Raw genomic sequence first — 14,717 nt, forward strand, 5'->3', positions numbered from 1 at the left:
ACAAAATGTCACTCAGGTAAAAGTGTTTAAAAGGACGGACTACGACTACAGATTCTAGATACAATTTAGATGAATCTCGAAAGCATTATGCTGAAGGAGAAAAGCCAGTGTCAAGTGACATACTATTTTGCTATGGACTATACATTAGTGACACCTTCCCCCGAATTCTTATGTTGAAACCTAATCCCCAGTGTGATGGTATTTGGATGTGGGGCCTCCGGGAGGTCTCATGAACAGGATTCATGGCCTTATAAAAAAGACTCCAGAGAGATTCCTTGCTTCTTCTCCATGGGAGCACACAGTGAAGAGGCCTTTCTAGGAGCCAGAGAGGGTCTTCACTGGACACTGAACTTACTGGCAATTTGATCTTTCACTTTTTAGCTTCTAGACTGAAAATTAAGTTTCTATTGTTTATAAGCCACCTAGTCCATGGTATTTTTGTCACTGTATCCTGAGCAGACTAATACACACAGGATGTCATTTATGTAGAATTCTTGAAAGGGCAAAATTTTAAAGATGAAGATTAGTGAATGCCGAGGGGTAGACAGAGGGGGAAGGGACTATGGCCATAAAAGGTAGCATGTGCGATCCTCAGGATGGGTCTTTCTGTTGGAGTGACAGGATGGTCCTGAATCTAACTATGATCCTGCCAATTATGTTCTGCTTGTGAAGAGGTTGATGTTAAGGGGTTAACAGAAAAATCCCCAGATGTATTTTAAGTGGGGAATGACATTAAAAAGTAGAATTGGTTATCAACTTATAAAGGTGGATTTCTTATAATGTCTAGTTCTAAATTTTCTTTAAAAACAAAAATCCCTCCATCCCCTTATTGTATAAAAAGCAGCATCCACCTCATTGGTTGGGCATGCAAAGTGTTTGAATGTAAACGCCTAGGCTAGCGGCTGGGGGGCCCTTTCTCCTCCATGCTTCTACTTCTTTTTAAGTAGGTCTCTGCTTTATCAGCCCTGTCCTGTCTGCTCCGCGCCAGCTCAGAGGTGGTGGGAGTCCCAGGTGCGCCTCACCTGTGGCCGCATTGATGGTTGCTGGATCGCTCTCCTTGTCCTGCTTCACGGCAGAAACTCCAATTCCATATTCAGTTCCCGGCCTCAGACCTGAGAGAGAATGTGAGCATTGAGATTCAATCTAGAATTGGAAAAGCTTCCTGGGATCAAAAAAAAAAAAAAGATCCTGAACTGGTCCCTGGACATGGATTTCTCAGTGTGATGTGTACAAACGAACTTGTTGAAGTTCAAGGGAGAGGACTTTCTGGGACCTGGGTTTATTTCTCTCTGGAGGGTTGCACATTGGGGACATGCAGGAGCAGGTGCCTGTCCTTCTAGGCCCTGTGGAGAGGCAAAGCTCACCAGTGAGTGTGGTTTTCGTTGTGGTTTGTTGACTCTTGGGAACGTCGACCTCCGCGTGGTCCCCACCAGAGATGGGTGCATACTTAATTCTGTAGTTGTCAATGGCTGCCTTGACATTCCTCCATTCCAAGGTGATGCTGCTGTCAGTCTGGGAGACGCGCCGGAGGTTCCGGGGAGCATCCAGACCTGTGTGGGAGAAGAAGGAGCATGCACATTGGAACTCCAGGCACCAGGAGAGCAGGGGTCTGACGGGTCAAGTTGAGACACAAAACACTCCTTCCCTTGGAGAGAAATGACAAAGCTGCCCTCAGTCCCTGGGTCTCGATCATAGCTTATCTACAAATCTACAGATTTGGCAAATTTTTCCCATTCTTGACACTCATGATATTTCAATAATTTCCATTTTTCTCAGACTTTATTTAATTTTTTGGTACTGGAGATTGAACTCAGAGGCACTCAACCACGGAGCCACATCCCCAGCTCTATTTTGAATTTTATTTAGAGACAGGGTCTCACTGAGTTGCTGAGGCTGGTTTTGAACTCATAATCCTCCTGCTCAGCCTCCCCAGGCGCTGGGATTACAGGCGTGTGCCACCGCGCCCAGCTTTAGACTTTATTCTTACAGAACAATTCCAAAACTTACAAATAAGATCACGAGTGTCAGAACTGATTTGTTGAACTTTGTCACTATATTTCTAATAGCTAATACAATGCTGAGCTCTGACAAAATATGTTTGAATAAACAACTGACATTTTGGTACTTTTAAACTAATATAGTAGGAGCCAAGGGGCTTTTTGTTGTTCATGTTTTCTATATAATGTATGTTATCTCTAAAATGTTTATTTAAATTTTATTTTAAAATTTGTCTGTGATTAACCAATATCTTCTATGTGTACCAAAAAGAAAAAGAAAGTTTTGGAAATCCCCTCTGTACTTTTCTTAGTGGAAACTGAGTTGAGAGGACACCCCATCATGGATCGGAACAGAAATCTTGCCATCTTTCCTTTCCTTTACCCATTACAGAGGGAGGTCTGTTACCTGTGGTGAAGGTCTCTTTGGCCGGGTTGCTAGACATGTCACCCCTGCGGGAGATGAGGGACACCTCGTACTCAGTGTCAGGCTTCAGGTTCCCGATGGAGTACTGATTCTCATCATGTGTGAGGTCGATGGTGGTGCGGTCACCAGGCACATCTTTGACACCATAGGAGAGCTCAATGCCATCGATCTCAGCCTGGGGCTTGAACCAGGTGACCAGAGCTGTGGTGTCGGTGACATCTCTCACCTCCATCTGGCTGGGGGCATCCAAGCCTGTGATAGGGAAAGAAGGAGGAGTTTCAGAGTTCAAGGGCAGTACCAGGGGCTGAGCAGGAGGGGCTTTGCATCCCACCAGACCTGGGGGTGGGCATCGAGGGAGATATGGACCACTTGATTTCATCTTACCTTCTGGAGCCTCAGTTTCCTGTCTGATGAGCTAAATGGAGATTATGCTAGCTGCCTCTAGGGTTGTTTTTTTGTTTTTGTTTTTCATTTAATGAAGGGGATAAAGCTTGGGAAGTTCTGGCACAGAGCCTGGCAGGCGGCAGTCACATGATCAGTGCTCCTTTCCTTGGTTGGGGTCATCATCATCATCATCACTCTTCTAGAGAGTTGTGGAAATATGCTTAAGGGATATGTCCTTTGAACAAAAGTGATCTATTTCTCTGATGTTTTTAACAAACTGGGCAAATCTTTCCTGGATGGTAGATAACTATTAGTTAATATCATGTAGCAGAAGCGTGTGACAGTGGACTGTCTTCATGGTACACAGAAAGTTGTTTTTTGATGAAAAGCCACCGCTGTCTCAGCCCTGGACTATCTTTCTATCCTCCTCTTGGCTTCCTGCTGTCCCACCCTTCTCCTGTCCTGCCTAGCTGCTCAGCCTGGCTATGTCACCTGCCCCTGCATTCTTCTGTGTCCCCTCCCTAAGGTGGCCCTTGCTTATCTAAAACCCTCCTTTTCACCCTTAGAGATCTTACCTACCTGTCACCTCCTAGCAGGCAGCCTCCCTGGTCCTTCCCAGGGGCTGCTATGCCCTTAGAGATTTTCCCAGTATCACACTTTTCCCCTCATGTAGTAGCAGATTTCTCTGTTCTTTGAATCAGTTTAGATGGGATCATTCACTCACTTATTCATTCATCCAGGAATGAGTCTTTGGCCATTCTGAGTCCCCAGTGTAGAGACAGGCACACGCCAAGCATTTAGTAAATGTTCTCCCCCCACACATATACTTCTTTATAAAAATTGTTAAGTCTGTGTTTTCAGTATTGGTTGGTTAAAAAATATCAAATAGAAGGCGTGAGCTTTCTGCAAGGAATGAGGAGGAGGAATGATTCATAGCTGCCTGTGAGGATAATTCAGAATGGTTTTGAAGACCAGGTGTTGATGCATCCATCTCACTCTGCAGGTGATGAGCTTGCAGGATGCACAGTGACCGTGACACTGCAAATTGACAGTGATGCTGCCTGTCCTAAGTTTTCAGAGCTACTAGCAAGCACCCAGGCCATACATGCCACCTCCCTTAGCCTTCCTTTTATCAGAGCTTGGGTGCAGTCAAGGACACTTGACTCCCCCTTACATTTGGATTGCTTCCTTGTGGAAACTAACATTGCTCTGTGCCAATTGCGTTCCAAGCATGGGACTTTGTAATGTGTATCTGAATTCTCAGGATGACCTCACAAGGAGGACAGTGAAAACCCATTTTCTAAATGTTGGATCTAAAGCTTAAAGAAATGGATTTTTCCAAAATGGTGATGAATTTTTAATATTTAAATCCAAGGCCATGTCTTTTGCCCTTTCTGTGACACTGTTAAAAGATATTCACATATCAATAGCAATAATACAACCTCCATCTAAGTGCCAGAGAGAAGGAACCAACCACATTTTGCACTGAAAGTTTAAGGTCCTTCAAATCTGGAAAAACTTCAGGTATATCAGCGTAATGAACTGGTAAATATCTGACCTTCGATGTTGATATGTACTTCATTATGGAACTCCAGATGTTGGGTGTTTGTTCTTCAATAAGAAGAAAATAAAGCATCTGATCCTCAAATTTAGATTAAAAAGAAAAGGGCTGGTGAAAGAAACGTCTTTTGGACTTTCAGGGTGTTTTCTCTACAGTGAATAAGCACATTTGTTTGATCTTTTCTGTGCTGTTCTGGTGATCTAATGATTTCTTCCTGTTGGTACCTGCCTCCTACCTACCGCAGAGAGATGTTGTCAGGATGATGGAACACACTTGCTTATGAGGGAGACGATCCTAGGAATTGGCTCTGAGCTCAGCAAAATGTGCAAACATTTAAATGCAAGATGTTCTTTCTTGTCATTAGTCAACAGTTTAACTTTTCCAACAACCCCCTGCCAAGAAGAGTCAATTCCTAAGAGTTGGCACATATGCTATCTTTAAAAAAGTAAGAGCTTTTCCTAAATGGCAATGCAAAATTATTTTCTTCTTTTTTAAAAAATTTACTTCCTGGTAGAGCAACTTCGAATTCAGATTATTGTTATTTTTTTTCCCTCCACCAAATGATCTAGTAGTGATCCAAATCCTTCTCTACTCCAAGAAGTTCTGACAACATTAGGATTGAGTGAAATTTTACTTAGGTTTCAACATTCTGCTCAAAACAGAGACTATTGATTGGTAATGGGTTTAGAGTTCTAAAACAAACCCTGGCTTAAAGTTGCGGCTCTGATGGTATTAAGTATTAGTTAAAGTGATTCAGCTCCTCCAAGCCTTAGTTTCTACTCTTGAAATAAAGAGCATGAATATCTGCCCTATCTCTGTTATGGGACGGGGTGATAGTATTAACTTAGATAATGTGGCAGATGGTTTTTCATGTCCTCAATTATTTATCTTCCTGCTCCTTTGCAATGTGACAGTGAAGCTCCTCTCATTAAGAAATTTTTAATTTTTTAAGTTTTCCTACCCCTTAAGTTCCATGGCTTTGAGATGGGCTCTGACACAAATTATGTGTTTCTAGCCCCAGGTAAGCAACCAAAGGTTAAGCCCACATGGAGCAGAAAGTCACCATCCTGGGTGAAGTCATTCTGGGCAATCAGTCCCAGATTACACAAGTATATGAATGAGCCCTGTCCAGGCCAGTTCAATGAGCCCGACCCCTCACCTGAGGGGTCACACACCTGCACACAGGTGCCTTTTGTTAATCGGCAAAAGCTAAGTGATACAGATGTCATGTAGGAGGTACTTTATCAACCAGAAGGTTCCACAAGGCACAGTCAGCTGCTCATGGGTCACAGGTGATACTCACGGGTGGTGGTCACTCTCTTCAGGCCAGGGCCCCGGGTGTTGTTTTTCACGATGTGCAGCGAGATCTCATACTCTTGCCCAGGAGCTAGACCGGTTTGCCGGTAGGAGGTCTCCGGCCTCCTCAGGCTTTTGGTAATTTCTCCCTCATCTTCTTTATTCTGAAAGAGAGGAACCCCTTGATAAGACTTAAAGGAGGTGCCGACATCTCCACTTATGTGAGTCATTCGCTGTGTCCATTCGTTCCTCTGTGGCTCTTCCCTCTCCTCGTTAGGCTCCCCTAGGTAGGCAGCAGATCCATATACGGAGGATACAGAGATGAGAAAGGATGTCTCCAGTTCATTTCTCCTGCTTTTCAATCTCCCTACTCACCTGTTGACATGTAAGTCAAAGGACAGAATGGACGAGGCAAAGGAATTCTAAAGCCATAAACAATGCCACTTTTGACAGATGGAAAGGCTGGTATCAGAGAAGTTGTGTTATTGCCCCATGGTTACACAGCTAGCTAGTAGCAGAGTCTGGGGTGAAATTAAGAAACAGGGTTCCCTGCCACACCAGGGCCTTTGGCATGTAATCTGAGATATGCCTGGAGATGTTGCATGGAAGAGCCTGGTTCTTCTTTTCTTTGGCTCTGAGTTGAGATTTTCAAGAAGGAAACTAGAAATATTTTCACTTGTATTTGTCTAGGGTTTTAGCCTTAACTACTATACTTTTGACTTTAATTAATATCAGGGCAAAATTAACATCACTTAAAATATACATGCAAACACACCAAGTGCTAGTTAGAGCCTGGTATTCTACCCAAAGCTAAGGAAATCAAGAGATGTAAAACTGCAGAATCCTTCAATCATTCTAGAACCTTGAGATCAAACAGACCTGCTTCCTTGTGTCCCTTACCATATTCCTGAAGATGATCTCCCATGTTTCGAAAGCAATGTCTAGAGGGTCCCACTCCACTTCCACAGATGTCTCCTTGATGGACTTGAATTTCAGGCCCTCGGGTGCAGGCAGGTCTGCAAGGAACAGCACAAAAACAGACGTAAGGATGGGAAGAGGTGAGATAGGGGCCTCTCAACCCGTGATGGCTGCCCATGGCCCGGGGCTGATAACCACAGCTGGAGTCTGTTTTAAGTGTCTTCTAGGACGTGATCTATTGTACGGTAGTATGAAAATTAATATTGCTGCAAATCATAAGATGAAATATTTGCAATTTCATAGGGTTAAACCTAATAAAGGACAGAATTTAGAGTGTGCCAGAATTTTAGCTCCACCACTAATACAGTGACCTTGGGCAAGATGCACAAAGTGCCCTGTGACTGTTTCCTTTCCAGTGAGAAGGAGGCACATATGACTGTCCTTAGGGATCCTTGAGAACTGAGCAGGATATTCCATGCAGACTGCCCGGCCCGCTTCTTGGCATGCAGCCCAAGTTCATTAAGTGGCAGCCAATGCCATTATTACTAAGCAAGACAAGGCCAACTTCTAGCCACAGCTTGCTTTTCAGGTTCAAAGGTAATTATGCTGATGCCAGACTCTTAAAGGAACAACTTGAACCCTAACATTTACACACACACACACACACACACACACACACACACACACACAAGCAAAACAGTGGCTAAGAACATAAATTTGCGAGGACTGCCAGGGTCCGAAGGCCATCTCTTCCACTTGTTAGCTGTGGGATCTGGGATGAGGTCCTTAACCACGCTTAACCACTCAGTCTCAGTTTCCTCATCTGTACACAGGGTTAACAACAGCTCCTGTCTCATGGGTTGGATGAGTTAGTACAAAGTCTGGTGTCTGGTGAACACTTGATACATGGTGCCTGCTATGGAAAAAGGACCTGGGGAGAGCCAGGAGGGAGACGGGTAGGAAATGAGGAGTTGACAACAGAAGATAATGAACTCAACTGGATTCCAGGCTTACTTGGGGGTAACTATAAAAGGAGAAAGGGGGGCTAAGGGGGCAAAGTGAGGGTAGTTCCTGGGGAAGGCCCTGCACTTTGTATGGGGAGAGGCCGGGGGGGACTGTCCAGAGGGGCTTTGCTCACTCACAGGTGGCCACCCGGGCGCTGACGGGAATGCTCCTTTTGTTTTCCAGGATGGCGAACACGCGGATAAAGTACTCCACACCAGGCTCCAGCTCCTGGATGGTGGTGGATGTCTGGTCCCCGGGCACACGGAACTGCATCTCCAGGCCGTCGGCGTGGGTGGGTGTGTACATGATGAGGTACTCTGTGACCCGCATCTCATTGTCCCAGGCCAGGTTGACAGTCTCTTCCGTGACTTCCGTCACAATGAGGTCTTTGGGAGGGGACACTGGCAGGAGTGAGGAAGGACATCTGGGGTGAGTAATGTACCTATGAAATCCTTTCACGTTTGCTTCCATGGGCCACTGCCTCCTCCACTGTAATCCACAGAGGCCCGAGGCTCTCCCCTTGAAATCCAGCTTCTACCCTCTCTAAAGTGCAGAAGGACCCCCTGTTGGGATCCATCTCTGAAATCCAGTAGTCCTCTACTCAGTTCCAGGTCAGTGGTGTGGCCTTCAATGCTCCTTATGACCTGCCCCTGTCTACTTCTCCACTCCCTGAATCCTAGCTCAGATTCGGGCTGTGGGCCTGGGAAAGTGCCACCTGAGATTGCTCAAGTGTGCTAACCCTATCAGGTCTGCGGCTCACATGGCCTCCCTGTTGGCCTGTATCCTTACCAACCAGACTGTCATACTTTGGCCATGTTAAACATGGAGCTCTTTATTCCTAGATGCCAAGAGCAGAAATTCTGTCATGACAATTACAATACAGGTAAATGAGAAAGGTACAAAGATCTCATTAAAGATGAGCATTAATAGTCTTTGCATATGATTCCACCAGTGTTTCCTGAGCAGTTACTATGTACCATTCCCTTTGCTAACTGCTGAGAACAGGGCTCCATTAAGGAGCTCATAGCCCTTAAGATAAAAGCAGTTAAAAAAATAAAAGAAATTTAAGTGGCAGGCCTACCTTATAGCTGATCAGCAGAGAATCTAGCTGAATGTACATTTAAAACCATTCATTCTAGGTAATCTTCCTGTCTACTCAATGTTGTTGAATTATCATTTCATCCAAATTTGGGGGCAGGGGTTGCTTGCTATCAGCTCAAAGTCAGTGGAAAGTAGAAAAGAAGGTCCATGCTTAGCAAAAGGAAAGACATCTCTGTCTACCTCAGCTTGGCAATGGATGTTCAATTCAGTGTACATGAGTTAGGCAGACTCAAGCACCAGCTGTGTGTGTGTGTGATTGGGAAAATGACATAACCTCTCTGAGCCTTTGAGCTCTCAGCCAGGTAACCCTGTACCAAGGTAGTCACCATAGTCGTGAGTGTCCAGAGCCCACACAGGAGTGTTTGATATAAATATATTAATATCACGAATAAATAGAATCTGGGTGTGTTGATACAAATAGTCCTCCAGGGCACACAGGAACAGCACAGCCATTATCACTCTTACTGGCACAGGTACTCACCTTCTGAGCAGTCTTCCCCGGTGTAGCCCTCGATGCAGATGCAGTGCCCAGAGACACACTGTCCCCGTTCGCTGCAGTCATTGGGACAGGATCGCTGCCCACAGTCGGGGCCTGTGAAGCCCTGGTGACAGATGCACTGGCCGTCCTCGCAGCGGCCCTGGCCGTGGCAGTCGCTTGGACACCTTAGCTCCTTGCAGTCTTTGCCTGTGAAGCCCTCGTGGCACACGCACTGCCCGTTCACGCAGCGGCCATGGCCGTGGCAGTCACTGGGGCAGGAGAGCTCAGCACAGTCGGGGCCCGTGAAGCCCTCCTCGCACAGGCACTTCCCGTCCACACAGCGGCCGCGGTTGCTGCAGTCCCGGGGGCAGCGAAGGTCCCGGCAGTCTTCCCCGGTGTATCCGTCGTCACAGACGCACATGCCATTCACACAGCGGCCATGCTGGTGGCAGTCATTGGGGCAGCTCATTTCACTGCAGTCGTAGCCCTTGAACCCCTGCTCGCACACGCACTTGCCCTGGACGCAGCGTCCCCGGCCGTGACAGTCGCTGGGGCACCGCTGCTGGCTGCAATCCTCCGCGGTGTAGCCCTCGTCACACACGCACTGGCCATTGACGCAGCGGCCATGGCCGCTACAGCCATGGGGACATTTGAGTTCCCCGCAGTCTGGGCCGGTGAATCCGTCGTCGCACTCGCACTGGCCATTGAAGCAGCGGCCACGGTGGTGACAGTCCGCGGGACACCGCTTCTCGCTGCAGTCTGCGCCCGCGAATCCCTCATCACACACGCACTGCCCCTCCTCGCACTGGCCGCGGCCCTGGCAGGCGTTGGGGCAGGTGAGTTGGCCACAGTCCTCGCCCGTGAAGCCTTCTTCGCAGTAGCAGGTGCCGTTGATGCAGCGACCGCGGTCAAAGCAGTCATTGGGACAGACGAGCTCGCTGCAGTCGTCGCCCGTGAAGCCCTCGTCGCACACGCACTCGTTCTCCACGCAGCGCCCGCGGTTGTAGCAGTTGTTGAGACACAGGGGCTCGTTGCAGTCTTCGCCCGCAAAGCCATCCCGGCACACGCACCGGCCGTCCACACAAGTCCCGTGCTCCTCGCTGCAGGGCACCGGGCAGACCTCCTGGCTGCAATCGGCCCCGGCGTAGCCTTCGAAGCAGACGCAGACCCCGTTCACGCACCTGCCCTGGTCATTGCAATCGCCGGGACAGGCCAGCTGGCTGCAGTCCTCACCAGTGAAGCCCTCATCGCAGTTGCACTGTCCGTCGAGGCACTGGCCTCGAAGGTTACAGTTGCCCGGGCATTCAGGCTCGGAGCAGTTGGGGCCTTTCCATCCAGGTTCGCAGATGCAGCCACACCCTTCGGTGCTGAAGTTGCCATGACCGCTGCAGAAGGGCCTCGTGTCCAGGCGGCCTGCAATGAAGAGAACAGAGGCTCTCAGAGGTGCCCGAGCAGCAGTATCTGCTGGTACCCTTAAAACCCAGATGCAAATTCAGCCTGAGGATGGTTCAGGCTCCATCTGGTTTGAAAACCAGCTGCATATCGTGTAACATCAGACTGGACTCACATCCAGTTACAGAAGCAGGGATTCCCAACTTCCACAGCCTGAAATTGTAGACTTGTAGGCAAAGGGTAGTGCACGCATGTGTGTGTATTTCTACCCCTGGGGAAAGGATCAGTAATTTTCATCACATTTGCAAAGAGTCCCAGGACTCCAGACAGTGTGAGTCATTGTCTTGTGCTGTTCATTACCCAGGGCTGCTTCCCTGGTGCTGAGACAAGGTCAGGCATACAGGAAACCTGAAAAATTCTTGTTGGACCAAACTTCACTCTGACTTTGGATTCAATAGCTGTGCCATGTTTGGGAAGGGATTTGGATTCTCTGGAGCTCAGTGTCCTTGTAGGCCCAGTGGGACTGATGTCTTCTGGGGACACACAAGGGTCAGATGAGGACATTAAGAGCTTACTCCTATGCTCATTGTGATTTTTTTTTCTGTTTGCTTTTCCAGAACTATTTTGGGGTCGATTCAAATTGGTATATGTGGGCTTATGTGACAAAAACTTGTGAATTTTCCAAAACTGAAATGAGGCAGCTAAGTAGTGGCTTTCTAATTCTGTCAGGACCACTTTTCAATTTGGCCTGCCCCCAGAAAACGCCTGTGCCTCTGTCTTTTCCCCATCATGCTCCCTGGTAGGCTGCAGTGGTGGGCAGGCCTGAGGGATGCAGCTTCCGGGCTGACAGCCCTTTGCAACTAGATACTGGTTGGTGCAATGTGCGGAGCCACTGGGCTTATCCCAAGTGAAGAAGCAGAGCTCACTTTCCTAGTTTTTGCATCTAGGTCCAGTTGTATTATTATATGTTCACTCCTTCCTAAAAGCAGGAAGGAAGAAATTTTTTTTAAAAAAAAGTTGGTTTGAAAAATGAGAATGTAATGTGTGTTTTCCGGTATAGTGGCCACTGTCCACATGTGGCTACCAAGCACCAAAAATTGTGGCTCAGCTGAATTGAGATGCATTTAAGCAGAAAACATACACCAAACTTCAAAGATTGAACATAAAAGAATAAAATATCCAATATTAATTTTTATATTGTTTCTGTGGTGAAAAATGGTTATTTGGGCTACATAGAGTTAAGTAAAAGAGATGATCGAAATTTTTCTTACTTGTTTCTTTTTCTTTTATTTGACTACTGGGAAATTTAAGATTACAAGTGTTATTGGCCAGCCCTCCTGTAAACAATTGTGTCCACTACCCTTTCCATTACTGTGTACTCTCTCACCTGTATTTTTCCAGAAAATTGACACATGTGGAAGATAAAGTAACTTATGCCCAATGAAAATTTCTAAAACTTCTCCTTTAGATTCCTAGAACATGTCCTACAACACTCCTCAGTTAATGCTACCAAGTGGTTATTTAGTGGTTAGGTCTATTCTTAAACAACTAATAACTTAAATAACTACTCTCAAATAACTATTGAAGAACTTTATGGTACTGTTTTTTTTTTTTCTTCTGGGTGGCAGAAATGAGATTTTTGCTTCTGATTTGAGGTTATCAAATCTTCTGTAGCCCTTCTGATGTTAGGGGATGAAAACGAAGACATAATTCCAAACCAGACAAATTGGGATGCATGTGAAGACAGATGCAACAGGCAGGCATGGGCTCTGGAGAAGCAGGCGTATCCAAGGCGCCTGCCCCTCATCACTCTCTGTCATCCTGTGGCATTTGGGTAACTTCTTTGAACTTTAATCCTTAGGTCTGCAGAAGGAATATTAAGCCTTATCTTAAAGGGGGAATCGAGGACCTCAAACAAGATAATAAAGTCAGTGTCTGGTGCCCTGAGGGGGCTTCCGACATGATTGTGACTATCAAGACATGAATGTCCAGTTCCCACAGACGGAGTCCTGCGAGGGCAGCACTGGACCTTGGAGGCACACTTAGATGTGCACTAGTGCTCTTAAGACCTAACTCAGCTCCTCACTGCACGACCTTGAGAATCCCATCCACCTCCCGGGCCTTGGTTTCCCTCTTTGTATAATGCAGCGAAGGGGCTAGAGCCTTCCAAAGAGTGTGCCCGTGGGGCAGGGATTTCATGATCATCGTAGGTTTTTGGGTCAAGAATGGGTAGATGTCACAGCCAAAGTTTTCGAAACATATACTCAGAGTGAAATAAGCTTTTCGAAAGGAGAATTCTTTGCAGCCTGACAATTCCCGTGAGAAACATTTGCAACCCTGACTCCTCCAGGAGCAGGAGAGAGGGCCACATCCTCCACTTTTTTTTTTTTTTAATCTTAAAATCTTTTTAATGAGCACCTTGACAGAGTAGTTTCCCAGGGAACCCACTTTGGAAACAAGGAATGGGTCTTGCTATGCTCATCATTTTTTTCCCATCTTAAAGCGATGGGGACACGTACCTTCAGCAGACTGGAGACAGCAGCCGGCTCCCATGGTGCATTGCTCCCGCAAGGAGGACACTAGGACCTCCAGCTCCTCCAGCCGGTTCAACAGGTCCTTCACGTCAGGGGCCGCGGCACAGCCGCAGGCGCGGCGGGGGATGTTGATGCGGTGCGTGAAGACGATCTGGTTTTCCCCATCCACGGTGTGCTCCTGGAAGCTTCCACTGGGCTCTGAGGGTGGGGCCAGGTCCTTCTCCCCACTGGCTGATTCCAGATCCACCGAGCACTGGGACCCCACGGGCAGCTTGATGTTGTAGACGTGGTTGAACACCACGGGCTGGTTCTCCTCCGGCAGGGAGATGTTCACAGCGCTCTGTCTCTTGTGCCGGATGACTTTCTTTAGGACTCCACCTTCAGAAGAGAGGGCCAGCAAAGCCAGGAAGATGCCCGGCAATAATCCGGTCAGGACCCCCATGGCGGAGGCAGGGAGGCTTGGCCGAGGCTCTAGGATGTCAGTCTCAGTAGAATCTGGGATTCAGGAATGCAGAGTAGAATCCAAAATGGTTGTCCCTGATCTCCTGGAAAGAATGACTTTCTACAAGTAAACAAAGGAAACCACAAACTTATTAGTATCTAACTGAACCTATTGCATATGGACAATTTTGAGTGAATCTTGGTCTTATATCTCGGGTGCTTGGAGCTTCCTGTGTTTCTTCATTATGCTCTAGTGATGGTATAAAATGAACTCTAAAAGAATTTCTGCATTCTTGAAGGCACCATTTCACTCACTATTCGATGGCTAGAAATTTAAGGAGGGAGCCATATAGAGAGGGAAGTGCCAAACATTGGAATGAAGTCAACATGAGTTTGTATCTCACCGAGCTCTGGGTCCTTGGGCAAGTTATATGACTTTTTTTTCCAAACTTATTTCATTTTATGTACAGTGAAGACCATAATGGCTAGGGCAGGGTTTAAAAGGATATAAGAATTAAATAGAAATTGCTCATGTAGTCATTAATTCCTTCAGTATTTACTGGCCAAACCATCTGAGGGAATTCTTATAGGAATACAAAGGCCACAGTCTCCCAGGAACTGTGCTGTGACTCCTGCCTCCCATCACGGACTCCCCAAACAGAGTTTAACACTATCCACTGGTTCTCTTCTGCCACAGGAGGTGGAGGGCAAGGTTGAAGGACACCAGAAGGTAAACTGAATTTTTATCCAGGTGAGCTTCTTTCCAGTTATGTGACTGGTGGCATCGAATTCTCTCTCTCTCTCGCTGACGCTCAGTTTCCTTTCTTCTTGGTTTGTATCTAAAGCCCTCCAAAGTCTGGTTTTTAGAAGAGCTTGAGAAGGAATTCCTGAACCTTGTTATTTAAACTGAGATTCATAGCACCAGATGGCTCAGAAAGGGTGTCCATGAGCCTCTGGTGTCTTCTCCAACCCACAAGTACATACAGAATCCCTGCTGAGTTTCCCCAGAATCAGAGTTCTGTGGGTGGTGGAAATAAATATAAGACCAACTGTCTACTCTTAGTGGACTAAATAATAGGGCTAAGAAGAAAATGGAATCATAATTATTTAGGGAACAAAGAAAGGATACAAAGGATTTATACTGTGGATTTTCAATCTAACTGATTACAGTGCTTGAAAAATTAAG

General features: G+C 46.7%; 1 protein-coding gene across 1 annotated transcript in view; it reads right to left on the reverse strand.

The window, feature by feature from the left end:
* Tnc (tenascin C) overlaps positions 1–14,717 on the reverse strand; it is an 84,704-nt gene that overhangs the window by 48,473 nt on the left and 21,514 nt on the right. The window contains 8 exon segments of the mRNA XM_077797970.1: positions 1,023–1,112; positions 1,365–1,550; positions 2,404–2,673; positions 5,670–5,826; positions 6,563–6,678; positions 7,723–7,986; positions 9,168–10,577; positions 13,076–13,652. Coding sequence (XP_077654096.1) covers positions 1,023–1,112; positions 1,365–1,550; positions 2,404–2,673; positions 5,670–5,826; positions 6,563–6,678; positions 7,723–7,986; positions 9,168–10,577; positions 13,076–13,532 — 2,950 coding nt within the window. The 5' untranslated portion in view covers positions 13,533–13,652.

Source organism: Urocitellus parryii, chromosome 4, assembly GCF_045843805.1.
Source record: "Urocitellus parryii isolate mUroPar1 chromosome 4, mUroPar1.hap1, whole genome shotgun sequence".
Classification (NCBI taxonomy): Eukaryota; Metazoa; Chordata; class Mammalia; order Rodentia; family Sciuridae; genus Urocitellus; species Urocitellus parryii.